Source organism: Peromyscus leucopus, chromosome 5 (assembly GCF_004664715.2).
Source record: "Peromyscus leucopus breed LL Stock chromosome 5, UCI_PerLeu_2.1, whole genome shotgun sequence".
Lineage (NCBI taxonomy): Eukaryota > Metazoa > Chordata > Mammalia > Rodentia > Cricetidae > Peromyscus > Peromyscus leucopus.
In genome coordinates, this window is record NC_051067.1 from 79,860,988 (window position 1) to 79,887,284 (window position 26,297).

The 26,297-nt window shown below is 49.4% G+C and overlaps 1 protein-coding gene across 1 annotated transcript in view; it reads left to right on the top strand.

The window, feature by feature from the left end:
* Nod2 (nucleotide binding oligomerization domain containing 2) overlaps positions 1–26,063 on the top strand; it is a 42,106-nt gene extending 16,043 nt beyond the window's left edge. Inside the window, 10 exon segments of the mRNA XM_028891828.2 lie at positions 488–2,303; positions 7,111–7,194; positions 7,360–7,443; positions 9,257–9,340; positions 11,390–11,473; positions 12,050–12,133; positions 19,881–19,964; positions 22,194–22,277; positions 24,310–24,978; positions 25,129–26,063. Coding sequence (XP_028747661.1) covers positions 488–2,303; positions 7,111–7,194; positions 7,360–7,443; positions 9,257–9,340; positions 11,390–11,473; positions 12,050–12,133; positions 19,881–19,964; positions 22,194–22,277; positions 24,310–24,382 — 2,477 coding nt within the window. The 3' untranslated portion in view covers positions 24,383–24,978; positions 25,129–26,063.
* The last annotated feature ends 234 nt before the right edge of the window (positions 26,064–26,297 follow it).

Consider the following 26,297-nt stretch of genomic DNA (forward strand, 5'->3'; position numbering starts at 1 on the left):
GCTTGTCAAGCAGGTGGTGGGCCCAGGCGTCAGACTTCAGAGCTTGGACACTTAAGTCCTGTCACCTAATTTCCTTCAGAGATTGACAGTGGAGTCTAAATGGTCTCTCAGGCCACCCAACAGGAATATGACTCAGGCTACATATCCTGTGAGTCACACCCTCCCTAGTACTTTCAAGTGTGCATGTTAAGTATGACAGTAGCCCATGTCTCTGTGTTGGATGCTATACTTACCAGGTGCCATGCATCATCCCTGTTTGCCCATGTCAAAGTTCTCTGACACTTTCCTGCTTTGCAGAGGAAGAACCAGGTTTAGGAAGCTTCCGTGGCTGTTCCCAAAGCCCACAGTTTATAAGTGAACAAGACAGGATAGATGCCCACCAGCTCTTCTCTCTGAGCCACGAATCACATCCCCCATGTAGGCTGTTCTCTGCATAGGTCCCATCATGACCATGATCCCCCCCTCATTTGCCTCTTCTATATCCCAGCTGCTGAGTGTCAAAGGTTCGTATCGAAGCTGAGGACCATGGTGTCAGCTCAGTCTCGCTTCCTCAGTACTTACGATGGGTCAGAGAATCTCTGCCTGGAGGATATATACACGGAGAACACCTTGGAGCTGCGGACAGAGGTGGGCACGGCTGGGGCCCTGCAGAAGAGCCCTGCCATCCTGGGCCTGGAGGAACTCTTTGGTACCCATGGCCACCTGAACAAGGATGCAGACACTGTCCTGGTGGTGGGGGAGGCAGGCAGCGGCAAGAGTACTCTCCTGCAGCGGTTGCACTTGCTGTGGGCGACCGGGCAGAACTTCCAGGAGTTTCTCTTCGTCTTCCCGTTCAGCTGCCGGCAGCTGCAATGCATGGCCAAACCACTGTCTCTAAGGACGCTGCTCTTTGAGCATTGCTGTTGGCCCGACGTTGGTCAGCATGATGTCTTCCAATTCCTCCTTGACCATCCTGACCGTGTCCTGTTAACCTTCGACGGCTTGGATGAGTTCAAGTTCCGGTTCACAGACCGGGAGCGTCACTGCTCTCCGACTGACCCCACGTCAGTCCAGACTCTGCTTTTCAATCTTCTTCAGGGGAACCTGTTGAAGGATGCCTGCAAGGTGCTGACCAGTCGCCCTGATGCTGTATCAGCGCTCCTCAGGAAGTTTGTCCGTACAGAATGCCACCTGAAGGGCTTCTCGGAAGAGGGCATCGCAGTGTACCTGAGAAAGCACCACCGGGAACCTGGAGTGGCAGACCGCCTCATCCACCTGCTCCAAGCCACATCCGCCCTGCATGGTTTGTGCCACCTCCCTGTCTTCTCTTGGATGGTGTCCAGATGCCACCAGGAACTGTTGCTGCAGAATGGGGGGTTCCCAACGACCAGCACAGACATGTACCTCCTGATCCTACAGCATTTCCTGCTCCATGCCTCCCCTCCAGATTCCTACCCCCTCGGCCCGGGACCTGAGCTCCTTCAAAGTCGGCTCCCTACCCTCCTGCACCTTGGCCACCTGGCTCTCCGGGGCCTGGCCCTGAGCTGCTACGTGTTCTCAGTCCAGCAGCTCCAGGCAGCACAGGTTGACTCTGATGATATTTCTCTTGGTTTCCTGGTACGGGCCCAAAGTGTGGTACCTGGGAGCAAGGCACCCCTGGAATTCCTGCACATCACCTTCCAGTGCTTTTTTGCCGCATTCTACTTGGCAGTCAGTGCGGACACATCGGCAGCCTCACTCAGGCACCTCTTCAGCTGTGGCCGGCTGGGCAGCTCACTGCTGGGTAGGCTGCTGCCCAGTCTGTGTATCCAGGGCTTCAGAGTCAAGAAGGGCAGTGAAGTGGCTTTGCTACAGAAGGCTGAGCCACACAACCTGCAGATCACAGCAGCCTTCCTAGCAGGTCTGTTGTCCAAGGAACACCGGGACCTGTTGGCCGCATGCCAGATCTCTAAGAGGGTGCTACTCCAGCGCCAGGCGTGTGTCCGCTCCTCTCTGGCTCAGAGCCTTCGTGAACACTTCCACAACATCCCACCTGCCGTGCCTGGTGAGGCCAAGAGCATGCATGCCATGCCTGGCTTCATTTGGCTCATCCGCAGCTTGTACGAGATGCAGGAGGAGCAGCTGGCACAGGAGGCTGTGCGTCGCTTGGACATTGGGCACCTCAAGTTGACCTTTTGCAGAGTGGGCCCTGCGGAGTGTGCTGCCCTGGCCTTCGTGCTGCGGCATCTCCAGCGGCCTGTGTCCCTGCAGCTAGACCACAACTCTGTTGGAGATGTGGGAGTGGAACAGCTGCTGCCCTGCCTTGGTGTCTGCACGGCTCTGTAGTGAGTGGGACGGGGTCTTGCTGGTTGGGCCTGGGGGCAGATGCTACTGTCAGGTTTAGATGTAGAAGCCTAGCACAGAGTTGGGATGCAGGAGTCGGGGCCCAATCCCAGGCCTGCCATCCTTCGCACACCAGCCAGCAGACCCTTTGCTCTTCTGGAGCTCAGTTTCAGTACCGAGAACGGTAGCCATTGGCCCAGCTTGTTTGCCGTGGCTGTGATACAACACTCCGACCAGAAACAACTTAAGGAGGAAAAGGTTTATTTCACCTTGCAGGTTCCCATCCGTCATCTACGGAGCCAGGGCAGGCGTGGGAAGAAGAAACTATGGGGGCATGCAGCTTATTGGCTTGCTTCTTTGGCTTGCTCAGCTAGCTGCTTTATATATCTCAGGTCCTACCTGCCTTGGGATGGTATCACCCACAGTGGGCTGGGCCCTCCTACATCATTTAGCAATCAAGAAAATGCCCCATAGACATGCCCACTGGCCAAGCCGATGGAGGCAGTTCCTCAGTTGGGGTTCCCTCTCCCCAGGTGTGTCAAGTTGACAATTGAGATTGGCCATCGCCTACTTGACACTGTGCTACACCTTCCAGAATGGCCTCATTTATCCCCACAACCATGCTGGGCTCAGCACCCACCATGATCCTTTACTTGAGGCTCACAGAAGTCAAGTCACTTGTCCAGAATCGTACGGGAAACAAGAATGGCTTTCACAAAGCGTGCCTTTCTGGTTCCAAGTCTCCTGGTCCCTGTCTGTGGGTGCACTGCTAATGCTCTGGGAAAGGCTTGAGGTCCCATGCAAAGTTTTGTGTCTGTACTGGGGACTGCTTCAAGTCAGAAGTGATTTGAACCCCATCAGAGTCGTTAATATCTCACCAAGATGGGAATTTGGGGTCTTGAGAGAAAGCCGTTGGAGAACTTTCCACGCCCCATATTGCTTTCTGTTCCATGGCTGAAACACGAGGCTCTGCTCTTTGGAACATCTGTGCTCTTGGATGTGTGGACCTCTTTCCATGTCTGGAGTCAGACACAGGCAGAGGGTATGGCCAGGCCTGGCGACCAGCGTGATCGCAGCTCCCAACTACCCTTCTTGTTTGCCTTGGGAAGGGACGCCCTGCTATTTTTTAGAGCCTATCAGAAAGAGGAAGTTGTACACCACAGTTAAGATCTAGAAACAGCCTCCTGAGGCTTTGGCACTCCTTGCAGATAACCTTAGTTGAACTTGCAAAAGGCAAGATCCCTGTGGGTGTTAGGAAAGCTTATCTTGCTCTGAGACAAAGCCACAACACACAGACACCTGCGTGAAAGTGTGTGGTAACCTGACTACCCTTACACAGGGACCATGGTTACCAGTTTATAACACAATATAATGTACAGTATATGGAGTTAATATAGATCTCTACTGTATACAGTAACTGTATACTGGAAATATGAATAGTTCCATCTGGGTCTCAAGGAAACAGATGTTGCCCTTAAGTTGGGAAATAAGAAGGAAGTCTATAGAAGTGACTGCAGACTTGTGGATGGGAATTAGGAAGAGCTCCAGGGAAATGCCTGAGGCAAGGAGGGTTTCCTGGCTGAGAGAAGACCTGGAGAGAGTCTTTAGGAAGGGATGCATCTGAGGTTAAAAAGCCTGGCCCTTTCTGTTTGCCCCTTTACCCTTCCAGTATTGTGCTTCTGCTGACTGAGCCCAGCAGGGAGGCTGAGCCTGCCTGATGTCATCTTAGGGCATCTGCCTCCCAGCATCAAGAGCTAAGAGAAGAACATGGATCTGACTAGGGAAATGAGTGGACATGGTCTGTACCGTGTTCCATTTTCCCAGGAAGGGAGAAACAAGATACCTCGACTGAGAATTTGCACACCTGGGTGTGGAAGCTGCTCTGGTGGAAATAAGAGTGTGTACCTTCCTTGATAGTAGATCCATACTTTCAAACCATGAACTTCAGAAGATCAGATATACTGGCCTGGATGACCCTCAGCGCAAGTCATCTCTGGATTTTTTTTTTTTTTTAAAGTCATCTCTGGATTTTTTTTTTTTTTTTTTTTTTTTTTTTTTTTTAATGAGCTCTCAGCCAGTCCAGGCTGATCTCAAACCTATGATCTTTCTGTCCCCAACTCCTCAGTACCGGAGTTACAGATACAGTCTACCAGGCTCAGCACCCATCTCTGGACTGTTTAAATGATCCTCTCTCTGTGATTAAGAATGTTCCTAGGATCTTGTGTGCTGATGGGCCCAGGGGTCTGGGAGGCTGTGGGTCTATCTGTTTCAGAGAAAGGGAGGCTGGCCTGGTTTGAGTTCCTGGTGGTCAGATAGTATCACAAAAAGATGCTTGTTGTATAGGAGATTTCTGGGCTGCAGTAATTCCTATCCATGGGCTCAAGCTTTGGACCTGGGAAATTGTGTAGCTGTGAGCTGCTGACTCCAACACCAGAAGTCTTACCCTGTGAGAATATGTAAGAGTCAGCTTCTTGTACCTTGAGTGGTTGCTGTGGATGGATGGATGGATGTCCCTCAGAGATCCATGTGTTGGGAGGTGTCGTCTTTAGGAAGTGGGGCATTGTGGGAAATCTGTAGATTATTGGAGGTGTGTCCTTGTAAAGGGTTATAGGAGCCCCCCTCGTTCCTTTATGCTTTATTCCCTGGCTGGAGATGTATACTCTTTTCCTCCATCACCTTCCGGTCATGAAGTGATGCCTCAACACGGACCCCAAAGCAATAAGGCCAACTAATGGACTAACATCTCCAAAAATGTGTGTCCAAGTGAACCTTTGCACTTTACAAGTTAATCACCTCAGGGATTTACGTTAGGAAGAGAAAGCAGATTTGAACGCAGCAGTTAAAGCCTTGACTAAGCTCTACTATTCTTAACCTATGTACAACCAAGAAATGGTTGGCATTTCGTGTGTGTGTGTGTGTGTGTGTGTGTGTGTGTGTGTGTGTGTGTGTGTGTGTGTGTGTGTGCATAGCACAGCCACAAAGAGGGAGGAACGAAAGTGGAAGGGAAGGAAGGGCAGGCTTCGCTCCCACGGTGTGAGTCCGCATCCTCCCCGCTGGAAGGGTTTCCATGCCAACTGAAATCCTTGTCTCTAAGAAACCCTATTTGCAAAGTGCTCCTGTGCAGGCTTCTTTAGACTCTGCTCTCTCTGCCTCTAGGGTGATGGTTTCAGTTTCCTGTTCCACTCAGAGAGAGAGAGAGTGCACAGGCGCAGGCCCGTAGAATTAAAACAAGAGCTCTGTGAAAGGACTTCCCTTATTAGCTCCGGCTCACTCTGCTTTCTTTTATCTGCTCTATGTCAGCTTTCAGATTCTGCTCAGGACCTTCAGAATCGTCTGTGGGACTCACTAATAGGTCATACAACCTGCAGCTTGAAAGCCATTTCTCTGAGAGCCCGAGAAAAGCCTTGGGGAGGCGGCACAGTGCTGGGCTTGGGGCAGGCTGGCCGTCGGACTGCTTAGGCTCACCCCTTTCAGCACGGGCAGCCTCAGCCAAATCAGGTCACTTATTGGTGCTTCATCTTCTCTCTCTGGAGGACATAACGTAGGATCTGCTGCATGGGCTTGGGGTGAGAGTAGTGATGTTACTGATGGGAAGTCCGCAGAGCAATGCCTGGCACATGGGATGTACTTGTGATTTCAGGGGGCTCTTCCCTGTACGGTGCTCAGGGGGCTGTATGGGCACAATTTACTGAGGATGGTCATTTCTTTCTTGCAGATGAAGGGAGCTGCAGCTAGCAATTCTCATTGTTTGAATGAGACTGCCCCCATAGGGGCAGGGGTTTGGACACTTGGTCCCCAGTTAGCAGTGATGTTTGGGGAGGTTTAGGAGGTACCACCTTGCTGGCAGGAGTATATATCACTGAGGGTGGGCTTTGAGAGCTTAAAGACTCTTGCCACTTGGAGTTCACTCTCTTTTTGTGCTTACCACTGAAGATGGATGCTCTCACGCTCTGGCCACCGTGCCTACCTGATGCCATGCCTCTCTGCCATGATAGACACCTGTCCTTCTAGAACCATAAGCCAAAATAAATTTTTGCTTCCATTAAGTTGTTTTTGGTTCATGGTGTTTTATCACAGCAATAGAAATCGAACTTGGACAGTTAGTGAATAGCTGATCCAGGTCAGGACATCCAGACGGGGGGACTAACACCTGAGCTGGTAACCGTCTAGTCAGGACTACTCAAGTTAGCCTGATGGTAAAGAATGGTGGGCATGGTTGTTAAAGTATACAGGTTTCTGATTTCATTGAGTACAGGTTCCTGGGCTGCCAGTTCCGTGTAGGGGCCTGAGAAGCTGTACTTTAGGAAAGCTTTCAGATGTCCTTGTGATCCAGGGTCCCTAGAGGAGATGGAGGGGCTTGCCCACATGCAGGCCTTTGATGGGTAAAGGGAGGTGAGCAGTGCTCATGAACCCAGGAATGTTTCCAAGATTTGAGCCGCTGTGTTTCATCTAGCGGTCTGCCATCTGCTTGCTAGGTGGTTCTGTCCTGTTCTGGCTGCTTCTCCCATGGGTCCGTTCCTTTCCACCTCACAGCCTTATGTGGGATGATTGTCATGGTCACTACCCTTCTGCAAAGATGGGAACTGGGCTTGGAATTAACTCCATGGCCTCTCAAAGAGGGGGCTCAAGGTCCCCCCACTCCTTGGACTGTCCCCTACCATCAGCTCTGGCCAGGGATTTGGAGGAGGGGTACAGGGTACTTTGTCCTGTTTCCTAGAAGCACAGTGAGGTTGTCGTTTTGGAGGTAAGAGTCTCTTTGGGGGCTTCTCTTACCAGCTCTGCTTTTAACTGAATCCATGTCTTTTTCAGTTTGCGAGATAACAACATCTCAGATCGAGGTATCTGCACACTCATTGAGTATGCTCTTCGCTGTGAGCAGCTGCAGAAGCTAGCGTGAGTCGGACTGGGCATGGCCACTGGGCAGCTATGAGTGGGTGATGGGGCAGACCAGGTGTGACCTGGCTGGAGGATGCAGGGTGCCTCCTGGGAAGAGAGGAAGACACCCCGGTTAGCTTGCTGGTCACGTGCTTTGTCTCCATCTTCCCTGGAACCCAGCAGGCTCTTCAACAACAAACTCACGGATGGCTGCGCCTCCTCCATGGCCAAGCTCCTTGCACACAAGCAGAACTTCTTGTCACTGAGGTGAGTGCTGACTTCCCTTATTATCTGGGTCTGATGTTCCCCATAGCTGAGTTCAGGTGATCTGGTCTGGACCGTGGGGTGACCCACAGTGGCTGGTGACCCTTGACTGCGTCCAGGAAAGGGTCTCGCTTTGAGCTTGTTTCTCAGATGCCATGGCGTGCTCTGCACTACTGAGGCTGAGGAGCTCCTGTCTCTTGGCCGTTTGGTCCCTAGGGTGGGGAGTTTCCAGGTCTTTCTCCCCGTTCAGTGTCAATGAAGATTGCACATTCTTTCTGATGCACACGAACCTATGCTTGCTATCACAGCTGTGGTACCCAGTTGCTGAATTGTCCCCAAAGTTTCCTCAGCTCTCATCAGGCAAGGTTTGAAATTCCACCCAGAGATCAACAGATACACCCCAAGTCCCTAGTGCCTCTCTCTCCAGTCTTTCTCAAGTCTCTCTCTCAGACAGTCATGCCTCTTAAGATTTGTGAGGCAATAGCAAAGACAGTGAAGAATCACTTTATTATTATTATTATTATTATTATTATTATTATTATCTGGCTGCCTTTGGGGATGAGGGATGCCATTTTAAAATTTGGTCATTTAGCTCATCTCAGACAGGTCTACGAAGGCCAAGGCCACAAGTACTACTTTGCATAGAAAGCTCTAGTCTACCACTGTCTCCTGCTCCCCAAGACTCACCTGGTCCAGCAGGTGAGTCTGTGGGTAGCATGGGCTGTGGGACCCAGAACCAGAGGCCTACATTTGTGAGCAGCACATGGTGCTTTCATTGTGGCTGAAAGCAGGGGCCCTGGAGCTAGGCAGCCTTCTGGTTCAACTCTAGAAACCCAGAGATGTGAATCATTATTAGCTGCATGACCTTGGGTCAGATAATGTTTTTTGTCCCCATCTCTTTTCTTAAAATGGGGATCATAGTTACAGCCATCTGAAAGGCTGTCACGATGGAGTTAACACGCATAGAGCTGGTACAGTACATGCTTTATATAGTAAGCTCGGAGACTGAAGGATCGTGGGTAAATTATGTAAGCTTCCAGCTTGCGCATCCTTATGTTAGTTCAGTCCTCAAAGAAGGGATTATATGAGCAGAAAATGCCCACGGGTGGGAAAATGGGGAGGGAGATGTGGGGGCTGGGGACTGACCCTGCTTGAAGAAGATGGATGGGAGGAAGTATTTTGGACTTTGGTGCAGCTCCGAGAGAGTTCATGAAACCACTGGGGTGCTCTCAAACCTGATTTGCCCAGCAGAGGTCTTGGGGTATTTTCTTGGTACCACATGCTTCCTGGAATGAAATGGCCACACCTACCCTAATATTGCTGTGAGCTAGAGTGGCTTAAAGTGCCTTGAAAAGATGAAATTGTATTGTATTTATTCCAGAAGGCTTGTCTTGGGTGACAGCTCTGGACTATTGCTGGGGGGGAGAGGTGTGTGGGTGTGGGGGGGTAGACTAGATCCAGCGATGTTAGAGCCTGTGATCTTGTCCTTGCTAATTGCTGCAGCCCGTGGGCCCCACCTTCCCTCCTGCAGTGGGTTTGATGTCATGGGGGAGGGGCAAACGGGTGTAGACTGAGGATGACTGAAACCAAGAAGCAAAGATGTGGCAGTTTCCTAGGGAAACCAGCGCCCAGGACAGCTTTCTGCTGTGACCCCTGCCCAGGTCTGTTTGGAAAAACCAAGTCCAAGTGGGCAGGAACCAGGGTGGGAGTCAAGATGTCAGTAAGCTCTGCCCAACAGCATGCCACTGCCACGGCCCAGGAGAGGCCAGGGACCAGCGGGCTGCACTTCCTTTGAACTCGTGTGTCTTCCTTTCAGGCTGGGGAACAATCACATTACGGCTGCTGGAGCTCAGGTGCTGGCCCAGGGGCTCAAGAGCAACACCTCCCTGAAGTTCCTGGGGTAGGTCGGGTTCAACGATGGGGGGTCCACATGAAGAAATGTGTGGCGTTCAAAGACTTCAGGGCAGGCGAGCGCTTCACCCGAAGAGCCCACAGGCAGCCATGGCTCCAGATGGAAGGGTGGGCTGGGGTGAGCGTGAGTGGTGCTAGGCTGCTTCTGAGCTGCCTCTCTGCTCACCTCCTCACCTGGTAAGGAGGAAATTCATGATATGGAGGTAGGAGAGGGCTGTGCCTTGAACTGAGGAGGATCTGAGCCTCCTAGTCGTCAGGGGTGCTCAGGACTGGGCTGTCCTCAGAAGTACTCTGTGCTTCTCAAGGACACCAGGGACAAAATGACACATCTAATGTGCTTCCAAGGGACAGGTCAGTTGTCAAGAACTGGGGATTGAGGAATCCAAGATGTAGGAAGAGAGAGTAACTATAGGGCCCGGATGTTTTGACTCACTGCTCTGGCAAGCTAGTTGCCCATGAACTCTAGTTGCCCGTGAACTCAGTGTGAGGCAGGAAGGAGACCGCTCATCTAAAATCAACACCCTTTCTAGCTGTGTTAGCAGCAACAGAGTATACACAGAATGAGGTCTTAGCCTCATGGAGCTCCCTTCTGCCTGAGATCTCACCAGCCACATCTGGACATTTATGTCCCACTTAACGGTTTTTTTTAAAGACACCTGTCTGGGCCAGGGATTGCACCAGGAACTCCAACACTCACATAGGATGCAGACTGTTCTGTAAGCCTGGCCCCTCCTCTTGCTTCACCACATAGTCTGGGCATCTTCCAGACAGCATGGCCTCACTTTAAGAAGAGTTGCGGAGCATCCCGCTGGTTGGCTGGTTCTAGTTCATCTATTTGATGTGCACGTGGGATGTCCCCAGCTTTGTTTGTCTCCCTGTCACAGTGCCCGGTGCCCAGAGCAGTGTTCTCACACAGCCACACCTCAGTCCGGACTTAGTCTAATGTATGGGTTAACTTTTGTTGCCAGCACTAACATGTCTGATACAGACAACTTTAGGGAAGATATGTTTATTTTTGACTCATGGTCTCAGGGTTTAGCCCCTTAAGCTTGAGCAGAACATCGTGGTGGCAGGAACTGTGGGAGAGAAGAGCTGTTCACTTCATGGCTGATCAGCAAGTGGAAGCAGGATGTAGGAAGAGACCAGGGCAATACATGGTCCCAAGGACATACCCCAGCTGATCTTCTTCTGTGGGCCATGCTCCTAGTTCACCACCTCCCGTCAATGTCACATTATGAATCCATCAAGGGATTTATTTATTGGCGAGGTCATACCCCTCACACCATCAGATTGCTGCCGTAAGCACTCTCACTGACACCTGCAGAGGTGGGCTTTATCTCTTAAATATTTCTCAGCCCAGTGAAGCTGGCAATCAAAATGAACTATTTCACGTAGTGAAGGAGGGCAGCGGTCTTTGTTCATCTGTACACATACGCATTCCAGGGCAAGTCCCTCAATGTGTGACACTGGGTCAGAATGTGGGAACTGTGTCCAAGCCACAGTGGGTCAGAGAGAATGGCTGAGAAGGTGAAGGAGCTGAACAGCATAGAAACAGAGGGGATTAAGAAGGAGCAAGAGATGAAAAGCTGGCTTGTCCAGCAGGAGTTAGCATTGTTCTGGGTAGTTCCACCATTGTTCTGAGAACAGTTAGAGACTTCTGGGTGAAAGCGACCAGGAAGCAAATCTGAACTAAAACTAAATCTGGTGAAAGCTATCAGGAAGGAACAATTCTCAACCATGTGAACTACTACTGAGGGTGAGTTCCCCATCACCGAGGGGTGGGTCTAAGAGCTGAGAGTGAGTTCTCCATCACCCAAGAGTGGGTCTACCAACCTTCAGTACTGAGGGTGAGTTCCTCTTCACTGAGGGTGGGTTCACAAGCCTTTATTAAGTCTGTGATGTCACTAAAGGGTCTAAGTGGAGTTTGATCATTTTACTAAGAAGGTGGTGGTAGGACCACTGATAACTCCCTGGGGCAGAGTGGCCCCACACAAAGCACATCAGCACATGTCTGAAGTATACCCTATTGACTTCTCAGGTTTTGGGGCAACAGTGTGGGTGACAAAGGTACCCAAGCCCTGGCTGAAGCTGTGGCTGGTCACCAGAGCATGATGTGGCTCAGGTAAGCTGTAAGGTGTGTCTTGTCTTTGTCATAGGGGGAACTAGGTCCTTGGGATGGTTTTGAAGGTCACTGAACTTTGTATGCACTCCCTTGAATTAGGAAGTGGAGTAAGGAAGAAAGACCATTGGGTTTGGGACCAGGAAACTTGAGGATCTGGGGGTGAATTTGGAGGTGAATCACCTCCTTTTAGGGCCATGATTCCCTGTCAGCAAATTGAAGGCTGTGTGTGAGTTGAAACCTTCACATTTTATCTTTTTATTTTTTCTCTTTTATTAGATTTTTAAAATTTATTTTACATACCAACCATAATTTCCCCTCCTTCCTCTCATCCTGTTCCCTCCCCCCATCTCCTTTCTACCACCCCCCATTCACACCTCAGAAATCCTATTTTATTTTAAGGACCTGTTCTAGTCTACTGAAAATGGCTGCCCAGTTGGGGAGGGTTTGGAGGCTGCTCCTGGCCTTGAGGGGCACTGTAATCAATTAGCATGTCTAAGACGGGGGACACTATTAGAGTGTGTCATTTGCCCTTCATAGATCAGTTCTGACTCATGTTTATTCCATGGTTATGTCCAGCCTGGTGGGGAACAACATTGGCATCGAGGGTGCCCAAGCCTTAGCGCTGATGCTGGAGAAGAACAGGTCCCTGGAGGAACTCTGGTGAGCTGAGAGGACTCCCCCGCTCCTGGGAGGCGGGGACTGGTCTTTATTGATTGCATAGCCTCATTCATGGGAGGTTGCATGGGTAAGCTAAGCCTGGATGACTGATCAATTGATTTTGGCTTTGAATTGTGTGAAGCTGGCAGAGCCTGGCTTCACTGCTAGTTCTTTTTATGGACATGGATATGTTGGCTTGCTGTTTCATTTATTGCCTGCACATGCCACAGTGGTGAAGACCACAGACTCTGGAATCAAGTGGGTAAATTAAAGTAATCCCCAGACGACAAGTTTCTACCTGTGAACCGAAAGCAGGAATGCTTCCAGCTGGAGAAAGGCGCTTTAAGAATTAAGGAAGGGGCCGGGCAGTGGTGGCGCCACACGCCTTTAATCCCAGCCCTCAGGAGGCAGAGGATCTTTGCAAGTTCGAGGCCAGCCTGGTCTACAGAGCGAGATCCAGGACAGGCTCCAAAGCTTCACAGGGAAATCCTGTCTTAAAAAAAAAAAAGAATTAAGGAAGGTAGTTCTGGTAGAGCTTAATATATGCCTGCCATATGTACATGCTTAATATAGTCGCTGCCATATGTATGTGTTTCATAAATGCTACCGCTGTGGCGGTGGGGCTGCTGCTACTATTGCAGCTGTCAACAACTGCAACGGGTAGTGAGTACTGCGAGTACTAGTGCCTGGGAAGCTTAGTATTTCAACGTGAGTTTAAGTTCTTTGGAACACTGGCTTTTAGAAGGGGAGTGGGGTCTGGGAACATGGAAAGAAGAGCCACGAAGTGTGCTTCCGACATGGACAGACCTCAGTTATGTGTCCTGTAGATGCTGCCAGTCTGCAACTCCAGGGGAGTCTCTGCAGTGCCAGACTTCTCCAGGAAACAGCAAAGTGTAGACACTCAAAGGATCGCCACCAACACGGTGTGGAGGTGCTGTGTGACGAACTTTTTCTGGGGAGATATAACACACACATCTGCTCACCCCAGATGTCATAGGGAGCCCATGACATACCAAAGTACGGATACCACCATAGTCCAACTTGGTGGACCCTGAGTATTATTGGGGTGACTTACAGGAATGTGGGTGAGGGGTCACGTAAGGAGTAGAAAAGACTCAAAGACAGCTGCGTCACCAAAGCCCACCTCAGCATGGGTGAGAGCGCACAAAGCTGGCAATCTGGAGCCCACTGCCCAGCCTGAAGGCAGCTCAGTGGGTTGGACAGTGTCTTTTCCAGGTGCCTCAGTTGGTCTAAACCTCTTCCAGGCAGCTCGGCCATTTTCTGTTTCTTCCAGGCAGTTGGTCTGGTCTCAAGAGGCTTCTTTTGTAGCTCAGCTTTGCTCTCTGAGAGGGACTTTGAGCTTTTGTTGTTTACATTGGAGTGTGTGTGTGTGTGTGTGTGTGTGTGTGTGTGTGTGTGTGTGTCTAGTGAATCTGATCAGTTTCAGGGATTTCCTGAAGCTATTTTGAGTTGTTTACCTTTCTGTTGAAGGAGCTTTAGGATGGAATGTTTTAATCTAGGAAGAATATGGGAGGCCTGCCCTCACATTTTCCCCCAGGGTACTCCTGAGCAAGGAGAAATGAGGAATATGTAGATAGAAATATAGAGGAGAGAGACAGATAGAAACCCAGGATAGCTCAGGAGGGCCTGGGTCAAAACCCACCAGCCCCTTCTGTCTCTACTAAAGGGCTTTTAAAGGAATGCCAAGGGATGGAACAAAAGACCTCCCCCCAGCAGAGCCAAGTGCAGACCATCCCAAATACCTGGTGACCATGCACGTGGTCAAGCCATTCTCTAATGCAGCCCTGCTGTGTAAAGCAAGCTCAGGTCTCACTAGGAATCCCTTGTGGGCTCCCACAGAAGAAACTGTTGCACAACACTCCACTTCTTTTTTTGGCTCTTACGTCCTTTTTGTCCCCTTTTGCAATGTCTTTGAGCCTCGGAGGAGATGATGATAGATGTTCACCTATGGCTAAGAAATAGGCCACCACGCCACAGTAACAGTGACTTACTTGTTCTTCGGAGCTTCACTGGTGGTTATGAGTTGAGGCTGACAACAACAGTGATCTATGGGCATAAACACGCGTTTAGAAGACAGCTGGACAGGCACACTACATCCTTCTAGAAAAACCATAGAAGTTGTTTTTCGATGGGGACCCATGACCTCCTCAGCCACACTGGATTACAACACCAGATGTGAGCCCCCTTTTGTGGAGTGGTCCTGAAAACATGCGCCTGCAGCATTTTCAGCCGTAGGGTCTCACTGTCTAGTTCTGGCATGCAACAACAGCAGTAGCAATGTTTTTATTTGAGGGTCCTCAGGGGCTTTCCTGGCCAACAACTCACAGGGGTGTAGCCCACCTCTGGTACTGGGGTTTGTATTCAATAGCATTACAGCCTCTGGAAGCCTGCCTGCCCTCCCTCCCCCGGCCCCCTCTTTCTTTCTTTCCTCATGTAGGGTATCTTTTGGATTTAAATGCTTTAGCTGTTAGTTCAATTCCTGGGTGATGCTCAGTGGCTTTAAAGGACACTGGTCCTAGGACAGCCTGTAGGACATTAGTACCTGTGCTTGTAGACACCACCTTTCACTGTGTGAAGCATGGGTGTCATCTTTGTTGAGTTTGATTTTGTGCCACACCAGAAAGCAGTTTGGCCAGGAGGCCTTCAATCCAGTCCTTGGCTGGGTAAGCTGATTTTACAGTCCCCGGGGTGGAACCAGTTTTATATACCTCTTACAGCTGCTGGTCAAGTGATGTCTACACAGGTTTTGTTTCTTTTTATGACCGACACCACAACTCTATGGAACCATTCGTTCAGGTCGTTTTTGCCAAAGCCGTCAGTTATAGCCTTTTGAACTCTTGGTGATCTCCACCAGAAAGGGACACTGGGGTAGGGGACACACTACCGTTTAGCCTGTTCTACAGGGATCTTAGCCTGCTCAAAAGCCCCTTGAGCCTCTCTGTCCCAATCCTGTATAACACTCTTTATCAAGTTATACAGAAGACAGACAGCTTAGGCGAGATGGGGTATGAAAGCCTGCCAAAATCGCTGGGTGTGGTGGCACACGCCTTAAATCTCAACACCCGGGAGGCAGAGGCAGGTGGATCTCTTAGTTGGAGGCCAGACTGGTCTACAGAACAAATTCCAGGGCAGCCAGTGTTACGCAGAGAAACCTCGTCTCAAAAAACAAAACAAAACAAAACAAAACAAAAAAAGGAAGAAAGAAAAAGAAAAGAAAGTCTGCCAATGTCCCAAGAGTCCTCAGGATGCCTGTAGCTGTTGTAGGATTCTATCGATAACATTGCCAGGTATAATACATCTTACCAGACCGTAATTACACAAGAATTTTATAGCTGTGTTGGACCCTTGCACCTGGTGCAGACTGAGCTCCCATCCTTGTTCCTTTAGATTCTACCTCTATGTCTCTCTAATGGCTTTTCAAATCTGTAAAAAACACTCAGGAGTTAGCATCATGTCATCTATAAAGCAAAACCTTTTCCAGAAGCGGGGGGGGGGGGGGGGGGGGGGGGGGGGGCGAGGGAGGCAACATCCTGAGCCACCATCCCAAAACAAATAGTGAGGCTATAAAGATACTTCGGTGCAGCACTCAGAAAGTCTGTTGTCACGTGTTCTCAGGAAGCATCAGGTGACCCCAGAAGTTCACAACTAACAAGCTACTAAAGTTGAACATAAGCCAAGGTTAATATGGCATGGAAAGGTTCCATCCACTTACATTGATTGCTTCCTCCACAGATCAAGGTAGGGGGCAAAGCATGGATAGGAGGCACTAACCTAATTAGCTCCCTGGACCCTCAGTCATTCTCTGTGAGTCATTATGTTTTCACACCCTGGAGCTCTTCACAGAGCCTTCCCATGTCTCTGCACTGGATGAACTCAGTGGGCCTGACTTAATCTGTTCAGATCTGCGTGGGGTCAAAGGTGAGGGTAGCCCTGCTCACCTCTGCTGCACCTGCTGGATCCCTGGGTCGGCACCTTGGATGCAGCGGTAGCTGTTGCCTATCCATTCATTGCAGCCTGGCTGGGCAAACCATCTCCTCCACCCTTGCATAACCTTTGGCTGGAAGGAAATGTGCTCGCCTGACTCTGGGAGGATAATTACCCACCCTGGGGCAGGCTTGGTTATTGTCACCTGTGTTCTTTTCTCACCAATGTCTTCTGTGAACTGCTCCTTGGGCTCCAAAGCCTCCCAGCACCACCTTAGCTCACAGTGTGGCGTCTTATTATTTTTTTTCCTTAGAAACCGCAGCTTGACACAAATCTTGTCACATTAGTTTTTGAGTAACCCAGACAGACGTTCCCTCCTTCTTTCATTCATTCATTTATCTACTTTTTAATTTATTCTCCTTTGCTTCATTCTCTCGCCTTACAGACCCTCTGCACATGCTGGTCTATGTCACTGAGATCCGCTAAGGCCTTTTCCCTACTGCATAGAGATCTTGCCCCACCAAAGAGCTCAGCAAAGTCACTACGGCTCCAGACCAGCCCCGAGGTCCATGCTGGAGCAATTTTTTCTTTAACTCCTCCGTGAACACAGGTCTGGCTGACCCAGTGAACTGGGGTTCCAACACAGCTTCTCTTATTCCTAGTTCCCCCAGTAATATCTGCCCTCCTCTGTGGTCCCCCAGTTCATGATATTATGGGGACTTCGGGTGATGATAAGCAATTGTTCTTAGGGCTTTAATAAGCCAATCCATCAGGGACTGATTTCCTCCAGACAGTCGCAGGTTATGCAGCCTTTGCCTTAAGGAGGGATGGGAAGTCACATTACCCAGTGTTTCTGCCTCCACAGCAGTCAGACTGATCCCAGCCATGTCCCACGGCCTCACAAGCCAGGCTGAGGCAGGCTCTTTCATTGTTTGTTTCAAAGTTTCCCCATGAAGCAGTTTAAGTGTTGAGTATTTTCTGATCACACTAGTTTTTGCACTGAACCACTGTTAATACCCACCCCCATCTGTAGGTTGGATTACATTGTTTTTTCAAATTTTTTTTTTAACTAAAAGTTTGGCTTGAGGGGTATCTTAATCACTTTTACCCTTTCTCTCTTAACCTCTCGTTTATCTAATATACTTACCAAGTCAGAGGCTAACTGGGAGGATGCTAATCTCATCTCCCTTTCTGGTTGCAATTGTTCCTTTGTATTAGCAAATTTCTGCTTGGCCACTAAATTGGCCTCAGATGTATTTCTAACCACACACAATGGAGGCCAGGCAACCTTGCTTGCTGACAGTCTTGATCCTTGTGTGTGCTGATCTCAAAGACTGCAAGATTTCTTCTAAACCTTCAACTGTTTTCAGGGCATCTCCATATTCACTTGGGGGACCCCACTCATCAAGCAGGCATGCCAACTCACACCACACAGACAACTGCCACCCTGGGCTTCCTCCTACAGACACTGCTAACCCTGATGGCTCAGCCTTAGTTGTGTGTCTCACAACCCACAGCATGAACCATGCAACTGCTGTCCTAGGACAAAGACACACTAACGCACACCATACAGGAAGGGACAACTCTATAGGAAATTCTTTTGGATCTTGTGGATGCTCCCCACCCACCTCAGGCTGCTTAGCAACAGCCTCCGTGGCATGTCTTGCTATCCATAGCTAGGAATCTGCACTCACTCCTTCCCAACTCATCTTTGGTTCTGTCATGTCCCTGGTCAGGTGCCAATTATGCTGTGGGACAGACCTTTTCTTGGAGAGACACAACACACACATCTACCCCTTAGCCCAGAAAAGGAGCCCATGACAGACCAAAGTATGGATACCACCAAGGTCCAACTTGGTGAACCATGAGTTTTACTGGAGTTACTTGCAGAAATATAGATAAGGGGCTACTTACAGGAGCAGATGTAATATAAATGTAAAATAACTCCATGACAGCTGCATCACCGAAGCCCACCCCAGCACGGGTGACCGCTCACAGATCTGGGAACCGAGAACACACTGCACAGCCTGCAGGCAGCTCAACAGGTTGAAGGATGAGAGTGACTCAGTTGGTGTACAACTCTTTTAGGCAGCTCAGCGGGTTTCTGCTTCTTCCAGGCAACTTGTCTGGTCTCAGTCTTCTTTGTAGCTTGACTTGCCTGAGAGTCTTCTTTGCAGCTGGGCTTTGCTCCTTTGAGTGGGAATCTCAGCTTTTATTGTTTACTCTGGCAGGGAGGAGCCTAGTGAATCCTGTCAGTTTCAGGGACTTCCTGAAGCTACTTTGAGTTATTTACCTTCCTGCTTAAGGAGCTTCTCTGTAGGATGGTATGTTTCAATATGAGAGGAAACTGTTGCACATTAGGAAGGGCCTGGGATCTGAGGGTGTAGTCTTGATTATATGCTGATTGGGAATTACCCTCATCACTTCTTGGTAGAGAAGCACCTCATTGTATGAGGTATTGCTTATGATTTCTTTTTTCAAGACAGGGTTTCTCTGTGTAGCTTTGGTGCTTGTCCTGGATCTCACTCTACACCAAGCTGGCCTCGAACTCACAGAGATCTGCTTGGCTCTGCCTCCAGAGTGCTGGGATTAAAGGTGTGCGCCACCACTGCCCGGCTGGTATTGCTTGTGATTATGAATGACTGCTTGCCTAACCCTGGCTATAGCAGAGAGTAGGAAATGCTGTCTGTCTGCTTGTTTCGAGCACATAGCTTCCCACAGCAAAAGGAGGTTTCTTATTAATATGTAAGAAAGAAAGGAACATGGGTATTAGATAGGTAGGCCTAAAGGAACTTTAGATAAGTAGATTTAGCAGAGTTTATATGAGCAAAGACCAACTAATGAACACACTGGCACTTAGAATTAGGAGGGGTTCAGAAATCTCCACCCAGCACCAAGGGCAGAACTGTTTACAGACAGGAAAAGGAAGTCATATACAGAAACAACTTGTTGGCAACATTTGGATGTGGTGTAACGGGTGGCCAGCCTGTGACCTGCTGAAGTGTGGCCGTCATGATTGTCTGAAACCAAGCTATTTGCTGCAATATGTTCTTGTTAGGTTGCACTTCGTTTGCATACTGAATTAAGTTGCAGTTTGCTACAAGGAACTCAAAAGTATGGAGGCAAACTCAGGCCAAATTTAGTGTAAGTTATTCTACCACACGGTAGAAAGCCCCCATCTGTGAGGCTCCAGCTGGCAAAGGTTTATTTTCTTGTGTCTTGGAACTCTGGAGGTAGGCGGGTTAGAGCTGTAGTGGTGTCTACGGCAGGCTAGCTGGGGCCTCAACGGTCTCCATGTCTTCATCTCGTGATCAAGATAACTGCTCCGTCGGCAGCAACTACTTTTTGTCTTCCAGGATTCAGTCTCTGTATTATACAAGGGCAAAAGGCAGGCAGAGCACCTCCCTTTCAGGAGCATTCCTGGAAGCTTCCATCTGTCAACTTTTCCTGCGTATCCATGGCTCTGTGTGTGTCGCTTGGCCAATTCTGGTTGCAGCAGAAAGCAGGGGATGCATTTTCTTCTTGAAGAACATAGCTTCTCACACCAAAATAAAGTTTCTTGTTAATCTAGGAAAGAAAGCAACAAGAGTATTCATAGCTTTGCATGATGGGAATTTTTATATTGTGGCACTGTGGAGTGAGTTCCCTTGCAAAGCTGTCCCTGGAATTGACACTGCTCACCCCTCTTGTCTTTTCTTATTCTTGCTGAGTATTGGGAGTCTCTAAATGGGGTGGGAGTATAGGTTAACTCTTCTCCACAGTCAGTGTCGCCAGGATAACTTGACCTCCTTTTTGTTCTTGGCAGCCTGGAGGAAAACCACGTCTGTGACGAAGGGGTGTGTTTTCTCGCAGAAGGACTAAAGAGAAACTCAAGTTTGAAAATCTTGAAGTAAGTACCGCATGATGGTACAATAATGCCCAGCCTGAGGAGGGGTTTTCGGGTCCAAGATCAGGCTCTGGCCAGCTCTGGAACCTCACCGAGGTGTCTGGTGGCGAAAGCTTGCCTTGGTCCTGGGCAGATAAGGATGCCAGTGCTCAGTGCTTACCTGGCATCTGGGTGGCCCTCGGAAACACTGCATGGGGAGAGGGTTAGTGTGGCAGGAAGGGATGGTGACCACAGAGGGTGGACCTGGGGCTGGTTATCACTGAGGAGATTAGAACTCATGCTGCTGGGGCCTGCAGGAGTTGGCACCTACCCAATGCAAGAGTGGAGTGGCAGGATGTTTATTCTCAAGTGCATGCCCTTTTGCAAGAGGTGTGTCTGTGGGGTTGTCTGTTGTCCTGAACTTCCAGCTTACTCCCACGTGGCTGCGCTTGCTCCAAGAGTCTAGAACAGTGGTTCTCAACCTGGGGGTTGAACAACCCTTTCACAGGGTCTCCTAAGACCATCAGAAAAGTCAAATATTTACATTACAGATCATAACACTAGCAAAATTTCAGTTACAAAGTAGCAAGGAAAATAATTTTATGGTTGGAGGGTCACCACAACATGGGGACCTGTGTTAAAAGGTCAAAGCCTTGGGAAGGTTGAGAACCACTGCCCTAGAGAGTGGCAGATCTCAGCAGGCAACACTCGGAATTGGAAATGTAAGTTGAGGGAGCGTGGGTGGGCAGGCTGACTGAATGTATCTCTGTGTGACCCGTAGGTAGGTGTCCTCCTTCCTCCTTGGGCCATTGCTGCTCAGGCAGAAGGGCTATTTGGATGGTCCTCTCCAGTGGGGTCTCCTGGTGTGACATGTGCTTTGAGTGCTGGTGTTTGCTCATGTGTGCGTTCATCCACTGGTTGGACAAGGGTTTGCACACTCATCTGTGCATTTGTATAGGAAGTGGTCCTGCCCCAACTCCGTGTCAGGTGGAAAGAACAGATAGAGCAGGCTCTCATTCTCCTGGTTCTCAGATTCTGATGGTGGAGACAGAGGCAAACAGAAGGCTCATTTCTGGCTGGGAGGGAGGTGTGGTTGCTGCCAGCTGGACACAAAAGGCCTTCAAGAAGGTGGGGTTTGAATTCAAACTAGAAAGGCCTCCATCACACTGAGGCCCGGGAGGCACATCAGGTGCATGGAACAGCGAGTGCTGTTGGGCACTTGGGGACACTTGGTACATCCTTGATAGGGTGTGGATATGGCAGGTTTGTCTTTCCTCATTGCCAAACTTTGCCTCACTTGACCTTTAGGAGGCCAGGCGATGGCAGAAGTGGGGGGTGTCCTGTGTTACCTGATTATTCAGCATCCCAAGTAGTCCTCATTATATCTTTATCTCTATCTCTATCTCTATATCTCTATATCTATATATATGTGAGGAGACAAAGAAAGAGAAATGGGATGGAGAGAGAGAGAGAGAAGAGAGAGAGAGAGAGAGAGAGAGAGAGAGAGAGAGAGAGAGAGAGCTTCCACTTCTTTCTTTTCCACTGTCTTCTCTGCCAAGTGTTGGTTGGAGTCCAGGCTTCACAGGCAGACAGGCTCTCCTTGGACAGATGCCCGAGTTGCCTCAAGTGTAAAGGGATAGTAATTGGCCCCCTCATGGGTTCTGAGCATGCACTGACGTAACAGGCAGAGAGCTGGCACACAGGAAAAGCTTAGCACATGCTGGCATTCTTCTTAGCGTCGCTTTGATGGCAGATGTGCAGCAGGCCAGTGCTAGGGAGGAAGACAGATGGGACAGCAGTTCCTAGAAGGCAAGGCTGGGAGCAGAAGTTTCCAGTGTGGATCCAAACCTGTCCCAGTCTCTGTCTCCTACCTATGTCCCCGTGCATCTCTGTTTGTGAGGTACTCACTGTCCATGAGGCGCTGGGCCAAGAGCTCCTGCTATACCATTTTCTGTTCTGTTCTTACTCTCTGGGAGGCAGGCACTTCCTATTCAGACAGACTTGCTGAAGACTGAGTGGAAAGTGGTAGAGGTCGGATCTGAACCCTTGGAAGCCTGGCACTGAACTGTGGGGCTCATCCCTTCTGTCCTTCATGTGTGGCTAGTTTGGTGAGTGGAAGAGGGCCTCTCTTCACAGGAACATTGGCCCTTGTGGATGATCTCACTGGGCTTGAGTGGCAGGTTTCCCGAAACCAGACAGGCGCAGCAGAAGACCAAGTGTTATAGCAGCACGTCTTGTCTGCCTCTCTTCCAGGCTGTCCAACAACGGCATTACCTACCGGGGCGCAGAGGCCCTCCTTCAGGCCCTCGGCACGAACAGTACCATTCTGGAAGTTTGGTAAGGCAGTTGGGGAAACTTCTTTGCTTTCCCAAGCTTAATTTTTGCTACCCATAGATGGGATGAGAGGAGAGAGGAATGGTGGGATTTTGAAGATGAGTTTTGACCCACATTAGATATTGTTCTGCACAGAATAGATTTAGACCTCTGGCTGTAAAGGAGGTCTGTCTCTCTTAAGGAGGGGCCAGTTTTGCTCAAAATCAGAAGTGGTACTGGGTGTGATGGTGTGGAACTGTAATCCCAGTGCTCAAGAGGCCGGGGCAGGAGGGTTTGGTTTTGTTTTGTTTTTCTACACAGGGTTTCTCTGTGTAGCCTTGGCTGTCCTAGAACTCATTCTGAGACCGGGCTGGCCTCAGACTCAGAGAGATCCACCTGCCTCTGTCCCCTGAGTGCTCAAGGCATGCACCACCACCACCTGGTGAGACGGGAGGATTTTGAGCTTTAAGTCAGCCTAGGATACAGAGTGAAACCCTGTCTCAGAAAAACAGACAGACAGATAGACTGACAGACAGAGTGAATGAACAAAAATAGAAAAAAGAAAGAAAGAGAGAGAGGGGGGAGGGAGGAGGGAGGAAGGAAGACAAAAATGGAAGTGTTAAATCAGGAGTATTTATTCTGAAACTGGTGTTCTAAGCTGCAAAGTAGGAATGGGGTATGGGTAGATAATTAAAACAAGAGCCCATTACTCCCTTCTGGCCGTGACATCTGCGCTTACAGATTGAGGATGCTATATGAGACCCTCTGCACCTTTGAATTCTGGAGATTACACAGGGTGGGGACTGCAGTATGGCGTGGCTACATCTGTATCATGAAAAGCCACAGTTCTTCATGTGTTTGGAAAAGGCATCCAGATACCACTTGATTTAGGCTCCTATGTCTCATGTAAAAAGCAGAAAGGAATGCTCTGGCTTAACATATAATGAGAGAAAATTACTATTTGTGTGTTTCAGGCATTGACCTAGGTATCAATATTTTAAAACTAAGAGAGTCCCTATGAGTCTGTATTTCAGATCAGGCATAGTATAGTGGTATATGCCTATAATGCTAATATTTAGGAAACTGAGGCAGGATTGTAAGTTCCAGCAAATCTGGGCGAGCTCCAAACAAAACGAGCGCATGTTACAGTATTTTCTCAAAATTGCTGTCCACTCTGGGGCCCTGTTTTCTCTATCCTCCTGCTCACCCATCCCCACCCCCCATCTCAGACAGAATCTCATGTAGCTCTGGCTGGCTTCAGACTCACTGTGTAGGCCAAGGATAAACTCCCAATTCTTCTGCCTCCCTTCTAAGGCTTGGGATTATAGGTGTGCATCACTGTGCCTGGCCTGACCATTCTCAATGTCAGCCATTTAACCAGGATGGAGGAGAACTTGGCCCTTCTTAGGTGGGCAGACTCTTAGATCTGGCTGCTGACCCACAAGGCCTGTTACCTAGACAGTTCCCATCAGCACTTGCGTTTTGTACACTAGCAAACAGATCTCAAATACTAAAATTGAAACCAAAGCTGAAATCCCCTAGGCTGGGACACTTTGCTTCCTGTGTGATTTCGAAGTCTCGTTGTTGGGGAGGTCAGGTATTTGAGACAGCATTTGAGACAGCACGTTTGTTTGCTTTTTGGTTGTTTTTAAATCATTGCACAGGCCTGAGGAACGTCCCATTCTGTTGTCCAGTAGACCATTCTCAGGCTGCTACCTAAGGGTTCCAATGCCCCTTGCTGCTGATGGATGAAGCTGTGTGGGCATGGACTCACTTCATTTGCTCACTTCGTTCTTAACAGATGTGATTAGTGCCTGAAAAAGAGCAGCTGGCCCCGGGAGTCTGTAGCTGGCATGGCCCAGTGTTGCTCATCCTGTGGGGTGGTCCAGACAGTCCTGGATGGCAGATGGTAAAAAGAGAACCCCTTCCATCTAGTGAGCCTGGCTGGGACTGAGTATCAACCTCTCCCAGCATGGGTTTAAGGGTGGCCACTCTCCATGCAAGCCTTCACTCAGGCTTGTCTTCACTCAGCTCTCACTGCCTTTCATCCCTGCAGGCTCCGAGGGAACACCTTCTCCCTGGAAGAAATGGAAACACTCAGCTCCAGTGACAGCAGACTCCTGCTGTGACGTCACAGCCTTGGAGGCTTGGACTCTGGAGGCTGAATAGCTTCAGGCAGTATCCACGTGCTACTCAGGGCTGGACGTTTTCCCTGGGAGCACTATAGTCACCTTGTGAGAGCTGAAAAAGGTGCTCCAGTGCCTTCCAGAATTGACTTTTCCCAAGGATGCATGATGGGTGGTCTTGGTTAACTGAACTGGTTTAAGAGACACGTGGGACTAGAGGACTGCATTTCTGTGGGTGTCTAGAGAGGGTCATCATGTAGGACAGTAACTGAGAGGGGAAAGGTCCTGACTGAATGTGGGTAGTCACAATCCACTGGGTGCCCCATGGGACGAAGTTGAGGAGGAGGAAGACAGCATATTGCATGCATGAGCCCCTCCCCTTCCTGAGTGAGGACTTCTGTGACGGCTGCCATCACCATGGGACAGCAGACTCCAGCTTCTTCGGCCTTTCAACATGGACCCATCACCAGCGACATTTTAGGGAGCTTCCAGGCCTCAGGCTGATGGAACTGCTGAGGTGTTCCGCTTCTTGGTCTGGGCAGCTACCAAATTCTCTGCCTCTCCAGATGGCCATTGTTGGACTACCCAGTCCTGATGGTGTAAGTGGATCTGAGAATTTCCCTTTCCTTCTCCTCCCTCCTCCCCTCCCCCTTCTCTTTTTCTCTCCCTCCTCCCACCCACCCTGTTGGTTCTGTTCCTCAGAAGAACTCTGGCTAATGCACCTGCTTTTGCTCTTTTTTCTCTTCTAGGCTCTAAGCATGTGATGAACACAGGAGGTTCCCTCTGTCAGTACGTGGCTGGCCTCCAGCTGAACGGCCAGGGTTCTGATGGGGGTCAGTCAGATCCATGGATGGCAACGCAGGGCCTGTTGGTGTGGAGACCTAGACCCACATGCAAGACACCCCCCTCCTCTCTCTGGAGAGGAATATTCAGGAAGCAGCTCTTAGCTATGTCTGGATTCAGCTTACCCTCTAAGGGCATCCCACTCTGGTCTCCCCAACTCACTCTGCTTGAAGCCCAACAGGGCCTCAGCCCAGATGGCAAACATAATACCTATCCTGCTCTCCTTTCTTAACACAAACAACAGCCATTTGCCCCTAGGCCGTTCTAGATTTACAAGCAAAACATGAGCACGCTCCAGCTGGGACACACGTGGACTTGGGTTTCCAGTAATATCCATTACTCTGTAGCTGAGCCTTTGGAATCCGTCCCTCCCTCAGCTGAAGCTTTTTAGAATTAATCTGGGCCAGAATTTCAAACAACCCCACCAGGCCTTGAGTTGGTGCCTGTGAACCAAACTCTGACAACAGGCTTCTGAAGCATATTCATAAAAGACAGCTCTATTCTATCTGTGACAGAATGCTTTAGGATATAGAGTCAGGGGTTGGAGGTTTGCAGGGGACAAAACAGGCCCCCCCTTTTTTTTCTAAGCAATGTCTTTTTGTGTTTTTCAAAATGCCACCTTTGTGATTTGTAAATTACCCAGATTTTACTGCCTTCCAGATCAAGATGTGTGAAAACAGGTTAATATTTATAAACTGCATTGTTTTATTTTAAGTTGGTACTTTTATAAAAAATGTGGTCATGAACTTTCTGTTATAAATAACCACAGAGGTGAAACCGATTGAGTTACCAAAGCTGTGTTCATTGTGATGAAACATTTAAAAATATTCCTCAAACCTGTCAAATCTTTTAAGTACCATGTTCTACAATGAGGGGACAATGCTCTTTTCTATCGGGTAATTTATTGCTTGGTGCAAAGGCAATTCTTAGAAATTGCTGGCAGTCAAAACACATTTGGCTTCAAGTTAGCAGAGTCTAACCCAGCATGAAATGTGAAGCTGTTCCGGAGCCCCATGGGGCCCGTGGGGACAGCCCCCTGGGCCTTCTTTAGTTCTTTCCAAGTGGCTATGGGAGT